The following is a 14394-nucleotide window of genomic DNA, read 5'->3' on the forward strand; positions in this document are numbered from 1 at the left end:
ATCACCACCGATCCCACAGAAATACAAACTACCATCAGAGAATACTATAAACACCTCTACGCAAATAAACTAGAAAATCTAGAAGAAATGGATAAATTCCTCGACACATACACCCTCCCAAGACCAAACCAGGAAGAAGTTGAATCTCTGAATAGACCAATAGCAGGCTCTGAAATTGAGGCAATAATCAATAGCTTACCAAACAAAAAAAGTCCAGAACCAGATGGATTCACAGCCGAATTCTACCAGAGGTACAAGGAGGAGCTGGTACCATTCCTTCTGAAACTATTCCAATCAATAGAAAAACAGGGAATCCTCCCTAACTCATTTTATGAGGCCAGCATCATCCTGATACCAAAGCCTTGCAGAAACACAGCAAAAAAAGAGAATTTTAGACCAATATCCCTGATGAACATCAATGCAGAAATCCTCAATATAATACTGGCAAACCGAATCCAGCAACACATCAAAAAACTTATCCACCATGATCAAGTGGGCTTCATCCCTGGGATGCAAGGCTGGTTCAACATACGCAAATCAATAAACGTAATCCAGCATATACACAGAACCAAAGACAAAAACCACATGATTATCTCAATAGATGCAGAAAAGGCCTTTGACAAAATTCAACAGCCCTTCATTGCTAAAAACTCTCAATAAATTAGGTATTGATGGAATGCATCTCAAAATAATAAGAGCTATCTATGACAAACCCACAGCCAATATCATACTGAACGGGCAAAAACTGGAAGCATTCCCTTTGAAAACTGGCACAAGACAGGGATGCCCTCTCTCACCACTCCTATTCAACATAGTGTTGGAAGTTCTGGCCAGGGCAATCAGGCAGGAGAAGGAAATAAAGGGTATTCATTTAGGAAAAGAGGAAGTCAAATTGTCCCTGTTTGTAGATGACATGATTGTATATCTAGAAAACCCCATTGTCTCAGCCCAAAATCTCCTTAAGCTGATAAGCAACTTCAGCAAAGTCTCAGGATACAAAATCAATGTACAAAAATCACAAGCATTCTTATACACCAATAACAGACAGAGAGCCAAGTCATGAGTGAACTCCCATTCACAATTGCTTCAAAAAGAATAAAATACCTAGGAATCCAACTTACAAGGGATGTGAAGGACCTCTTCAAGGAGAACTACAAACCACTGCTCAATGAAATAAAAGAGGATACAAACAAATGGAAGAACATTCCATGCTCATGGGTAGGAAGAATCAATATCGTGAAAATGGCTATACTGTCCAAGGTAATTTGTAGATTCAATGCCATCCCCATCAAGCTACCAATGACTTTCTTCACAGAATTGGAAAAAACTACTTGAAAGTTCATATGGAACCAAAAAAGAGCCCGCATCGCCAAGTCAATCCTAAGCCAAAAGAACAAAGCTGGAGGCATCACGCTACCTGACTTCAAACTATACTACAAGGCTACAGTAACCAAAACAGCATGGTACTGGTACCAAAACAGAGATATAGATCAATGGAACAGAACAGAGCCCTCAGAAATAATGCCACATATCTACAACTATCTGATCTTTGACAAACCTGAGAAAAACAAGCAATGGGAAAAGGATTCCCTATTTAATAAATGGTGCTGTGAAAACTGGCTAGCCATATGGAGAAAGCTGAAACTGGATCCCTTCCTTACACCTTATACAAAAATCAATTCAAGATGGATTAAAGACTTAAATGTTAGACCTAAAACCATAAAAACCCTAGAAGAAAACCTAGGCAATACCATTCAGGACATAGGCATGGGCAAGGACTTCATGACTAAAACACCAAAAGCAATGGCAACAAAAGCCAAAATTGACAAATGGGATCTAATTAAACTAAAGCGCTTCTGCACAGCAAAAGAAACTACCATCAGAGTGAACAGGCAACCTACAAAATGGGAGGAAATTTTTGCAACCTACTCATCTGACAAAGGGCTAATATCCAGAATCTACAATGAACTCAAACAAATTTACAAGAAAAAAAAACCCCATCAAAAAGTGGGCAAAGGATATGAACAGACACTTCTCAAAAGAAGACATTTATGCAGCCAACAGACACATGAAAAAACACTCATCATCACTGGCCATCAGAGAAATGCAAATCAAAACCACAATGAGATACCATCTCACACCAGTTAGAATGGCAATCATTAAAAAGTCAGGAAACAACAGGCGCTGGAGAGGATGTGGAGAAATAGGAACACTTTTACACTGTTGGTGGGACTGTAAACTAGTTCAACCCTTGTGGAAGTCAGTGTGGTGATTCCTCAGGGTTCTAGACCTAGAAATACCATTTGACCCAGCCATCCCATTACTGGGTATATACTCAAAGGATTATAAATCATTCTGCTACAAAGACACATGCACATGTATGTTTATTGCGGCACTATTCACAATAGCAAAGACTTGGAACCAAGCCAGATGTCCAACAGTGATAGACTGGATTAAGAAAATGTGGCACATATACACCATGGAATACTATGCAGCCATAAAAAATGATGAGTTCATGTCCCTTGTAGGGACATGAATGAAGCTGGAAACCATCATTCTCAGCAAACTATGGCAAGGACAAAAAACCAAACACCACATGTTCTCGCTCATAGGTGGGAATTGAACAATGAGAACACTTGGACACAGGAAGGGGAACATCACACACCGGGGCTTGTTGTAGGGTGGGGGGAGCGGGGAGGGATAGCATTAGGAGATAAATCTAATGTAAATGACTAGTTAATGGGTGCAGCCCACGAACATGGCACATGTATACATATGTAACAAACCTGCACGTTGTGCACATGTACCCTAAAACTTAAAGTATAATAAAAAATAAATAAAAAAAAAAACAAAACAAAAAAAGATATCATTTTTATCTTTATTTTGCAAATGAGGAATTTGAGGCACAAAGAAGTTAAACATTTGATCAGGGTCAGACAGCAGTGCTTCAGTTTGAACGAAAGAAGTCTGCTCTGAAACTTGTATTTTATTTTATTTATTTTTTTGAGAGAGAGTCTTTCGCTGTGTCGCCCAGGCTAGAGTGCAGTGGCACAATCTCAGCTAACTGCAGCCTCCACCTCCCAGGTTCAAGTGATTCTCCTGCCTCAGCTTCCTGAGTAGCTGGGATTACAGATGTGCACCTTTGTGCCCTACAGTGTATTTTTAGTAGAGACGGGGTTTCTCCATGTTGGCCGGGCTGGTCTTGAACTCCTGGGGTCTCAAGCAGTCCGCCCACCTCCGCCTCCCAAAGTGCAGAGATTATAGGTGTGGGGCATGGCGCCTGGCCTAAAACTTGTATCTTTAAACATTGTAATATCTTTCATTATTTTCGTAAGTTGTATTCTAGAAGTATAGTAAAAACTCTGTTTTTAATAAAGTCAATATGTTTAAACCTTTTTTGTTTGTAATAGTAATATATTTAAGATGTGTATTTTCATTTTTTCCATTTTGATTTTGTTTTATTTACTAAGTTATAATTTTGTATAGTTTAGTATCCCATCTTTTCTCACTTAGTTATATCATGACTTTCAAAACATAAGTTTTGTTTTTTTTCTTTGAGATGGAGTCTCGCTCTGTCGCCCAGGCTGGAGTGCAGTGGCCCCATCTCGGCTCACTGCGACCTCTGCCTCCCAAGTTCAAGCTATTCTCCTGCCTCAGCCTCCTGAGTAGCTGGGACTACAGGTGTGTGCCACCACACCCAGCTAATTTTTGTATTTTTAGTAGAGATGGAGTTGGACCATGTTGGTCAGGCTGGTCTCAAACTCCTGACCTACTGATCTGCCCGCTTTGGCCTCCCAAAGTGCTGGGATTACAGGTGTGAGCCACCACTCCCAGCCTCAAAACATACTTTTAATGGCTGTATAATTTTACAGTATATGATTGTCATGTAATGAGTTATTGCTAGGTTGGGATATTTATTTATTCAACAAGTATTTTTGAATACCTTCTCTGTGCCAGGTACAATTCTAGGCATTATGGATAGAGTGGGGAACAAATCACTCAAGGCCCATGCCCTCATGGATCTTACATCTTACATTGAGAAGACAAATAACAAAACAAGTCTGCATTCAATGGAGAAAATGCAGAGAAATGGGATAGAAACTGCTGAGGAGGGAAATAGGATTAGTGTTTTATAAAGAATGGTCAGCAGATACAGAGCAGGTGACAACTGAGCAGAGACCTGAAGGGAGAGAATAAGCCATGCAGATATCTGAAGGAAAAGTGTTCCAGGCAGTGGGAACCAGAAGTAAAAAGTCCTGAGGCAGGAGCATGTTTGACTATTATAGAAACAGTGGGGAGGACAATGTGGGGCTGGAGAGGACTGAACAAAAGGGAGACTGAAGGAGAGTCAGAGTTGGGGAGTGGGGGACCCAATTCATATATGTCTTCTTAAATCATTGTAGGGACTTGGGCTTTTTCTCTGAGTAAGACATGAAGCCATTTTGAGAGTTTTGAGCAGATTAATGACATGATGTGACATTATGTTAAAAGGCTTATTCTGGTTGCTGGGTGAAGAACAGATTGCTGAGGAACTAGGAGAGAATCTCTTATAATAATCTAGGATGGTAGCATAGGCCAACTGGTTAGATATTAGATATATCTTGAAAGGTAGAGCTAGTATGTATCCTGATAGATTCAACATGGGATGTGAGAGAGAGGTATCAAGACAAAATTTTTGATATTATAAATAATGCTAAAGTGATGACATTTATAATAATTTTTGTGCACATCTTTGATTCTTTTTTAATAGAGATTCCTATAATAATTACTGATCAAAGAACATGAACTTCTTTAGGTCCTTGACATATCCTGTTCAATTTCTTTCCAGAAAAGTGTTATCAATTTATATTCCTGTCAGCTGTGTATGTGTGCTTTCTTGCCAGCATTAACTATTGTTCCTTAAAGGGAGTTTGCCTTGTTTGAAATGTTAAAAATTGTATTGCCTTGTTTTCTTTTAAGATAAGTATGACCACCTTTTATCAAATACATATTTTGCTTACAGAAACTACATACAATAGTCCCCTCTTGTCCATGGGGGGTATGTTCTAAGACCCTCAGTTGCCTGAAACCACAGATAGTACCAAACTCTATATATACTATGAACAATTTTTTTTCCTTCGTCATAGTTTCATGGATAGAAGATTCATTCTTACTGTAGATCTTACCAACCTCAGCATGTGATTTTTTTTTTCTTTTCTTATGAAGTCATGAACTTTTACCTTTTCACTGAAAGAAAGCACTTTACGGCTTCTCTCTGGCATATCTAAATTGCCAGCATCACTACTCTTGTGCTTTGGTGCCAATGTTAAGTAGAATAAGAGTTACTTGAACACAAGCACTGTGATACTATGACAGTTGATCTGATAACCAAGGTGGCCACCAAACGACTAACAGGTAGGTAGCGTCTACAGTGTGGAAATGCCGGACAAAGAGATGATTCACATCCTGGGCAGGATGGAGCTGGACAGTGTAAGATTTCATTGTCATGGTATTCAGAACGGAGCACAATTTAAAACTTATGAATCACGTCTGGAATTTTCAGTCTATTTAAAAAATTTTGAGACAGAGTCTGACTCTATTACTCAGGCTAGGATGCAGTGGTACAATCTCAGCTCACCACAACCTTCGCCTCCTGGGTCAAGCAATTGTGCCTCGGCCACCAGAGTAGCTGGAATTACAGTATGAGCCATCTCGCCTGGCTGAATTTTTTTTTTTTTGAGATGGAGTCTCACTCTGTCTCCCAGGCTGGAGTGCAGTGACATGATCTCGGCTCACTGCAACCTCCGCCTTCCGGGTTCATGTGATTCTCCTCCCTCAGCCTCCTAAGTAGATGGGATTACAGGCACTTGCCACTTGTCATTTTTCTATTATGATGTTAGTAGTTTTCTTTTGACTTACAAAAGCCCTTTCCATATTAACATTAACCCTTTGTTCTTCATTGCACTTAATTACTTGTTTGTCTTTTGCCATTCAATTTTGTTTATAATTTTTATACGTTGTATTTTTTTTTTTTTTTTTTTTTTTTAGACAGAGTCTCACTCTGTCACCCAGGCTGGAGTGCAATGGCACGATCTCGGCTCCCTGCAACATCCGCCTACCGAGTTCAAGCGATTCTCCTGCCTCAGCCACCCGAGTAGCTGGGACTACAGGTGCGCGCCACCATGCCTGGCTAATTTTTGTATTTTTAATAGAGACGGGGTTTCACCGTGCTGGCCAGGCTGGTCTCGAACTCCTGACCTCGTGATCCACCTGCCTCAGCCCCTCAAAGTGCTAGGATTAGAGGTGAGCCACCGCGCCCAGCCTTATATGTTGTATTAATTTTAACAGAGCTTTTGTATCTTTTCCTTTATTTTTCTGTTACTTTTAAACATAGAATATCTTACCTATTCTAAGGTTATTTAATAGTCACTGATTTCTTAAAATAATTTTTAGAGTTTATTTATTTATTTGTTTGTTTATTTTTTTAGATGGATTCTCGCTCTGTTGCCCAGGCTGGAGTGCAGTGGTGCGATCTCGGCTCACTGCAAGCTCCACCTCCCGGGTTGACGCCATTCTCCTGCCTCAGCCTCCTGAGTAGCTGGGACTACGGGCGCCCGCCACCACACCCGGCTAATTTTTTGTGTTTTTAGTAGAGACGGGGTTTCACTGTTGGCCAGGTTGGTCTCGAACTCCTGACCTCATGATCCGCCCACCTCCACCTCCCAAAGTGTTTCCCCAGTTTTTCTAGCATCATTTATTGGATGATCAACAAATGAATAGTTGAATCCCATTGAAGTATTTATGTTACATTCGTGTATTTACTAGTTTCTATTGACCAGTTTTTATTGTCACATCTTAACATTTTGGTGATTTTATATTATAAATAATACATTATGTAATTATTATAGGATATCTATAAGTAAGTTCCACCGCCACAAATTATCTTATTCAGTTATAATAAGATAATAATAAGATATAATAAGTTATAGTACTTCCTGAAGTACTATACATTAAAAAATAAAAGAGTTAGTCCAGGCTTTACTGTGTTTGCTCTTAAGGTAAGTTAGCATAGATGCATACATAAAGAAAAAAACAGATCAAAGAAACTGAGCTGTTGATCCTTCTTCAGTTTCTCTAAGGAAAATCCAAACTTGGAAGAATTAGCAGTTATAGCAAACAGAGATTCCTTTATTTCAAAAGTCTTCTATAGTATCTCTGACTGCCCCCTAATGTCGTCTCTGTAGCAGTCCTATGGAATAAGTGTTTTCCTCTATAAAAAGTAAAAATGCTTTGCAGTAAAGTGTTTGTGTCTAGAGCATTCTTTTTAGGGGGATAGTTTTTTTATGCAATGGGTTCTTAGTTGCAGCCAATTGGGGTATCTTAATTTTGTAAACCATAAAAACAGTGAGTAATTTCCCTGATTGTTCACAAGCTGTCAAGAATGGTTTCAGGAAAACCAACCCAAATGCCCATCAATGATAGACTAGATAAAGAAAATGTGGTACATATATTCCATGGAATACTATGCAGCCATAAAAAGGAATGAGATCATGTCCTTTGCAGAGACATGGATGGAGCTGGAAGCCATCATCCTTGGCAACCTAACACAGGAACAGAAAACCAAACACTGCATGTTCTCACTCATAAGTGGGAGTTGAACATTGAGAACACCTGGACACAGAGAGAGGAACAACATACACCAGGGCCTGTGGGTGGTAAGGAGAGGGAACTTAGAGGACGAGTCAATAGGTGCAGCAAACTACTATGGCACGTGTATACCTATGTAACAAACCTGCACGTTCTGCACATGTATTCCATTTTTTGTTTGTTTGTTGTTAGAATAAATAAAGAAAAAATTAATAAAAATTTTAAGAAAAAAAAAAAAAGAATGGTTCCAGGTAAAACCTGAGTTTCTCAGGCTTGATACAAGTGAGGTTCACATTTTATAGCCTTTTGCCCTTACTTGAAGACACCTATAAAATGTTCCATAAGAATTCTTGAGGTCTTTTCAGTTACCAACAGCTAGCTAAGTCTGGTATCAGAAATACCTGAATCCTAGAGATTGTGGTTTAGGTACTTCTCTGTATTTTCAGAAATTTTTCCCTAGAAATATTTCTCATATACGCCCATGAATGTGTCCCTTCCATCTGTGCTCTCTCTCTGTTTCTCTCTTGCTCTCTCGCTTTCTCACTCTTGTTCACTGTCTCTCTTGCTCTCTCTCTCTCTCTCACTCTCACTGAATACTACTAACTGATGCACCAGAAAGGGACCAAAACTGTGTTAGCAATCTGACTCCCCCTCCATTGTCATATAACATCTTACACAAAGCAGGGAAGCTAATGCCTTGATATTTTATAGAAATATTGGTGAAACATTTCTCAGTTTTTATTTGAACTCTCTCTCTTTTTAGAACCCACATATGAGTCCATGGCACTAGGTCAGAGATAAATTAGAATGACCACCACCATAGTCTACTCAGAATCACTCCTCCTCTCCTTAGTCATTTAAGTCTTTTATTTTAGATCAAGCCTTTTGTAGTTATTTCACCTTCCTTCAGAGTGAGTTTTTCTCCCAGGATGCTTCAGTGCTTTATATAAATAAGCTTCTAGTAGGCTTATGCACTTGTTTACAACACAGGACCAGATTATAAGGGTTAAGCTGAGATCCCATTACAATGAGAATCTCTGAGCTCTGTGTCACAACATAACTTGTCCTCTCGTTTCTTTACTGTTTTCTTTTTCTTCATCTTGTTTCTATCCTATCAGTGGGTTATTCCGCTTGTGCCCACTTTAATATGTGTCTACACATTTAATTTAAATAAACTATAGTCTACTTTTTAACTTACTGGCAATCTTCTAACTAGTCGTTATTTCATATACATTAAAAACCTCAAATTTGGACCAGTTTTTTAATTGGTACAAAATCCGGTTTGTGAAATAATATTATACTTAGGTCAGAGGAAGCAGAGACCTCCCAAGGACTTCAGTGTGTAGTGGCGAATAGCAAAATTTCATTCTTTCTGTCATTGGAGAAACCCACCCGGAGCTGAAAACTAAGTCAGATTTCTTGAGTAGCTCCAGTGTTCTTGGGATAGCTTTAACAACTTACCTTTCTCTGAAGATGTACAACCATCTTCAGGATTTACATACTTTAGGGCCTTACCTCCACTTTATAGTGAGCCAGCTGTGACTAATGTTGATCTCTTGTTTTTTGAGGGAACAACAACTTAGATAGATGCGGTATCCCATGGGGAGCAGGCAGTGTCTGAGATAGCTGGTACTAATCACAATAGCAAAATATGGTTACCTTGCAAGAACAAAAAGCATCAAGTATCTTAGCAAACCTTAGGCTTTATACCCTCTAATTTAGACCAATCAGAATGTTCTAGGAGATTGCCAATCATGGCAATGGCTGAAGTACAAAATTCTAGGAAGTGAAGTGTGCCTTCTGCCCTTCCAGAAAATATAATCCTGGGAAGTGCCTGCCTTTGCCTTGTGAATTGAGGAGGTGGTGAAATCATGGAAAATGTACAACTGTCAAAAATCAAAATAGGCTAATGTTATAGTGTAATTCTTGGATTTACATTTTGAAGCAAGCTTTCTTGCTTAAAATTCTTCCAGTGAGTTATTTTTTTGTGAGCAGTTATCACCTTATGTGATTATGAATTAATTTAATTAACATTGACTAGAATCTATTAAAAAATAGAGTACATTTCTAAAATATTTAAATTGCAGAAAGGAAAATAAAATTATTTGGAAATTTTATACCAAAAATTACCTGCTAAAATGGTTAAAAGGGCTCTCTTACCAAAACAAAAACAACAACAAAATAAAAACCAGACTAACAAAACTAAGTAGTCTAGATTCTTCAGATTTGGAAACTTTCTAATCTAGATGATTAAAATGATTAAAATGGTAATACATTAAGCAGAGATGTGTCTTATTCAAAGGTTAGATTCCGATATTTCATATATCCAAAATTACCCTTGAAAATCCCTTAGGAAGCCATACATTAGAATTCAACAATCAGTATTAGAGAATTAGTGTATATTGTTGGCTTGTGTTTAAAAGCTCAGTTGTCTTTTAGAATATGTACCTTCTCTTTAAATCCTGGAGTCACACTGCTTATAGAGAGGTGCTCAGACTATGATAGGTATATGGGATTTATGAGTAACTGAGAAACCAGTAAATTCAAATCACTCATGTCATGAGTGATTTACTGCAGGGTATATGATTATTGAAAATCAGGCAGAATTGTCAGTACTACTTACACAAGAAATAGTAACTTTTCTTTCTTTTATTGCCAAGCTTATTAGAGTTGAATTTATAATTAAGTTCATAAAGATACAACTCCACAGTATATGATTATGTTGTTAAAGTTTCCCCTGAATTTTTGTATAATGCATTCACCCTTAAAATAGGAAAGAATGATACTATATTATATCATTCCTTTATTCTCTACAGATAATGGATTCTGAATTAATGCATAGTATAGTAGGAAGCTATCATAAACCTCCAGAAAGAGTATTTGTTCACTCATTCACCCAGAATGAACCATCTCAGAATTGCCATCCTGCGAACTTAGAAGTTACCTCTCCTAAGATACTTCATAGTCCAAATAGCCAAGGTAATGCTGATATAAAATTTGAAGAATGGTAAAAACATGCTATAAAAAACTTTTCATATTTATGTAGAATACAATATGATTGCATATTTAATCTTAACAAAACTCCTAATTTTGATTCTGTTGCTAAAAGTTTCTATGAACTTAGACAAATTACTTGACATTTTTTACTTTGGCTGCTTCAGCCATAAAATGAAGATTAATATAACCAGCTGGACACATATCACAGAGTTATCATAAAAACATCATTTGAAAACAGGAAAATACTCTTTGAAGAATAAAAGGTCAGATTTGGAATCCTAAACTAGATTAGAATGTTAGTGAATTAAATGGAATTGCTTCTTATTCAAGAATTAGACTCAGAAATTACATATATCCAAAATTATTCTTGAAAATATTTTAGGAAGCCAGTATATCAGAGTAACTACAAAATACTAGTATTTTAACGTTTAAAATAGAAATGTAGGAGGATCTTAAAATTGAATTAGGAAAACATTTTATTACTCCAGGCATATTTTAAGCTGTGCAAATTCCTTTCTAAGATGCTGATATCACCTACTTTTTAAATCTTCTATAATAATGATTGTTGTTAATAAATAAACTAGTTTTGTGGAATAAACTATAAGAAATAATAATGCAAATAAATGCGTCAGCTACAGATACCATGTAAAGAGGAATAAATATAATTTATTTATCTCATTTATAAAAACCAAATGGTAATCTCTAGCAAGCATCTTTCTGATTTGATATAAACTATATGACAGTTAAAACTCTGAACTTATCTGAATCATGAAGATATTAATATAGTTGAATATAAGTCACAGTAGTATAGAATACTATTATCTTTCAGGTCTGACGTCAGGTAAACCATTAGGTTATAATTATCCTGGTTCTTAATATTGCATCATGGACAAAGAAACAGTAAATATGTGTGATTTGACTAAAACGGAATACATCAAGAACTGAGGAAAAAAACCTATAACTTTAAACCTAAATTGCCATGTTAATTAGTAGAAATTATATTTTAATGTTCTTTATTCATATTTAGACTCTTATGCTCCCCAGACTGTACATTGTCTTCTTTAAGTCCTTTCATTTGAAAATATTTATTTTATTAAATTAAAATTGTGGTTATTACCTTTCTCAGTCTTAGAAATCACTAAATACAATAATAGATATAGTGTTTTTACAAGATATGATAGAGAGAAAATGTATGCCTCTTTAAAGTGTTAGTCATTATTTTTCATTTTTTGAAGAATATGCATTACTTGTACATTTTTCTGGCTCAGTAACAAAAATATACTGCTTATTTTTCTTATGTTACTTTGATTGTAAGTGTTCAGAAACTTTCACTTAAAATATCAACTTTTTTTTTTCAATAGCTCTTATTTTAGCCTTAAAAACTCTTCAGGAAAAAATTCATCGTTTAGAGCTGGAGAGAACACAAGCTGAAGATAACCTGAACATTCTTTCCAGAGAAGCAGCACAGTATAAGAAGGCCTTAGAGAATGAAACAAATGAGAGAAATCTGGCACACCAGGAGCTGATAAAGCAGAAAAAAGGTAAGAAATGCAGTAGTTCTCAGAAACCAGGGGTTACCAGAGTTTACAGTTCAAACATAATAAACCTAGTCTAAGTCGATGTACTCAGATATCTTTATTCTTATATATATTCAAACTTTGTGACTTTGTTCTCAGACCTTTTGATATTTGTGAGAAAAATATACAGTTTTGAACTTACCTCTATCATATCTAACTTATCATAATTCATAAATTCTAGAAATTAAAGGAAAAATTAAGATTTTAGACAAGTTGTGTTTAAAAATTAGAATATTTTCATAATAGCCAACAAACTCCAATTTAACCTGTAATTGAATTTTTATTTTTTATTTTATTTATTTGTATTTGCAGTTAACACTAAACTTTAGAATTTGAAGTACAGAACAACACTAGCAATTAAACAATGTAAAACCAATAAAAATGAATACAAAAGAATTTTATTTAACTTGAGAGGAAAGCAAGGTTAATTAGAAGACATAGGCAAATGGGGGAGCCTTCTGTGGAAATTATGAAAAATTTTAGAAATTTAGAACATAAGTCTTTTATGTAATTTCACTTCAAAACAAGACTTTCTTTTTCGTTTTTACACTACACTCATCCTCATAAACAAGGCTCAAGTTTGTGTTTCAACTTAGAAGTAAAATGAAGAAATGGGGAGAAAAATATTTCTGAGGTAATTGGACAAAAGTAGAAGAAAGGGGTAAGGAAAGTAAAGAGTTAAAGGATTAGAAATAGGTTGCTTTCTGCTGTGGAATTAACTGTTCTGCCAGCAGTCAAGAACAGGGGATAATGAGAGTGGTAGATGCATATACTTGAGTTTCCTGAAAGAGAAGAAATATATTGATAGGTAAGAAACTTTCAGCCTCTGTTTTTCCAGATGATGTTATTTCCAACAACAACCAGGGTATTTATCATCCCACAAGTTACTGACATCCTCCTCTTTCAGAAGTGTGCCCTCTGGATTTTTAGGAGGAGACAATATTAAACCAGTTCTGTGTAATTAATGAGCTATTTACAAATGTATTTTCATAACTCTGGGAGAGTCAATACTCAGAGATAAAGGAGGCCTTGAACTTTTAGCTCTTGATTGAATTCACATAGTACATTTCTTGTGATTACCAAATCTCTGATCTGTATGATAATCAGGTAATTGACTGGTTATTATTTTGTCTTTTTCATAGATATAAGTATACAGTTAAGCTCAGCCCAGTCTCGTTGTACTCTTCTAGAGAAGCAACTAGAATATACAAAGAGAATGGTTCTCAATGTAGAGCGAGAAAAGAACATGATCCTAGAACAACAGGTGAGCATATTTTCTATAAGGAATGATAATAAGTCTTTTTCATAGATATAAGTATACAGTTAAGCTCAGCCCAGTCTCGTTGTACTCTTCTAGAGAAGCAACTAGAATATACAAAGAGAATGGTTCTCAATGTAGAGCGAGAAAAGAACATGATCCTAGAACAACAGGTGAGCATATTTTCTATAAGGAATGATAATATAATTTTGTATGTTTTTGAAGAATATTTTAATTTCATGGGAAAATTCAAAGGCAAAGGAGGCATAATGTTAGAATGAGGTCTAACTTACGTGTAATTGGAGTTTCAAAAGGAAAGGAAAGGGAAAATAGGGGAAAAGCAATATTTGAACAGATAATGGCTAAGAATGTTACAAAATGTATTAAAAAGTAAAATAACTAGCCTGGCCAACATGGTGAAACCCCATCTCTACTAAAAATACAAAAATTAGCCGGGCTTGGTGGCAGGCATCTGTAATCTCAGCTACTCAGGAGGCTGAGACAGGAGAATCGCTTGAACCTGGGAGGCAGAGGTTGCAGTGAGCTGAGATCATGCCATTGCACTCCAGCCTGGATGACAGAGCAAGACTCTGTCTCAAAAAAAAAAAAAAGAAAATCTTAAAAGCATCCAGAAAAAAAAATATTACACTCAAAGAGACAACAATTAAAGTGATAGCTGACTTCTCAACTGAAAGTACTGAACCCAGAAGACAAGGGACTGATAGAGTTAAGGTGTTAAAAGAAAATAAGTACTGGTCTAGAATTCTATGCCTGGGGGAAGTATCCTTCAGAAATAAAGACATTTTAAGACTAAAAAGACTGAGATATATTTGTTACTAGTAGGTCCACTCTAAAGAGAACACTAAAGGACATCAGACAGAAGGAAAATGACCTTTGGTAGAAGGTCAGAGATGCAGGAAGGAATGAAGAGCAATG

The 14394-nt window shown here is 36.4% G+C and overlaps 1 protein-coding gene across 6 annotated transcripts in view; it reads left to right on the forward strand.

The window, feature by feature from the left end:
- CEP57L1 (centrosomal protein 57 like 1) overlaps positions 1 to 14394 on the forward strand; it is a 74265-nt gene that overhangs the window by 40898 nt on the left and 18973 nt on the right. For 4 of the 6 annotated variants that reach the window (XM_054490026.2, XM_063667059.1, XM_063667060.1 and 1 more), the window contains 3 exons: positions 10443 to 10605; positions 11985 to 12164; positions 13510 to 13631. In XM_054490026.2, the coding sequence (XP_054346001.2) occupies positions 10443 to 10605; positions 11985 to 12164; positions 13510 to 13631 (465 nt within the window). Of the gene's footprint in view, positions 1 to 10442; positions 10606 to 11984; positions 12165 to 13342; positions 13465 to 13509; positions 13632 to 14394 lie in introns of those variants that run through there. The other 2 variants (XM_054490027.2, XM_063667061.1) reach the window with 2 other exon arrangements.

This window comes from Pongo pygmaeus, chromosome 5, assembly GCF_028885625.2.
Source record: "Pongo pygmaeus isolate AG05252 chromosome 5, NHGRI_mPonPyg2-v2.0_pri, whole genome shotgun sequence".
Lineage (NCBI taxonomy): Eukaryota > Metazoa > Chordata > Mammalia > Primates > Hominidae > Pongo > Pongo pygmaeus.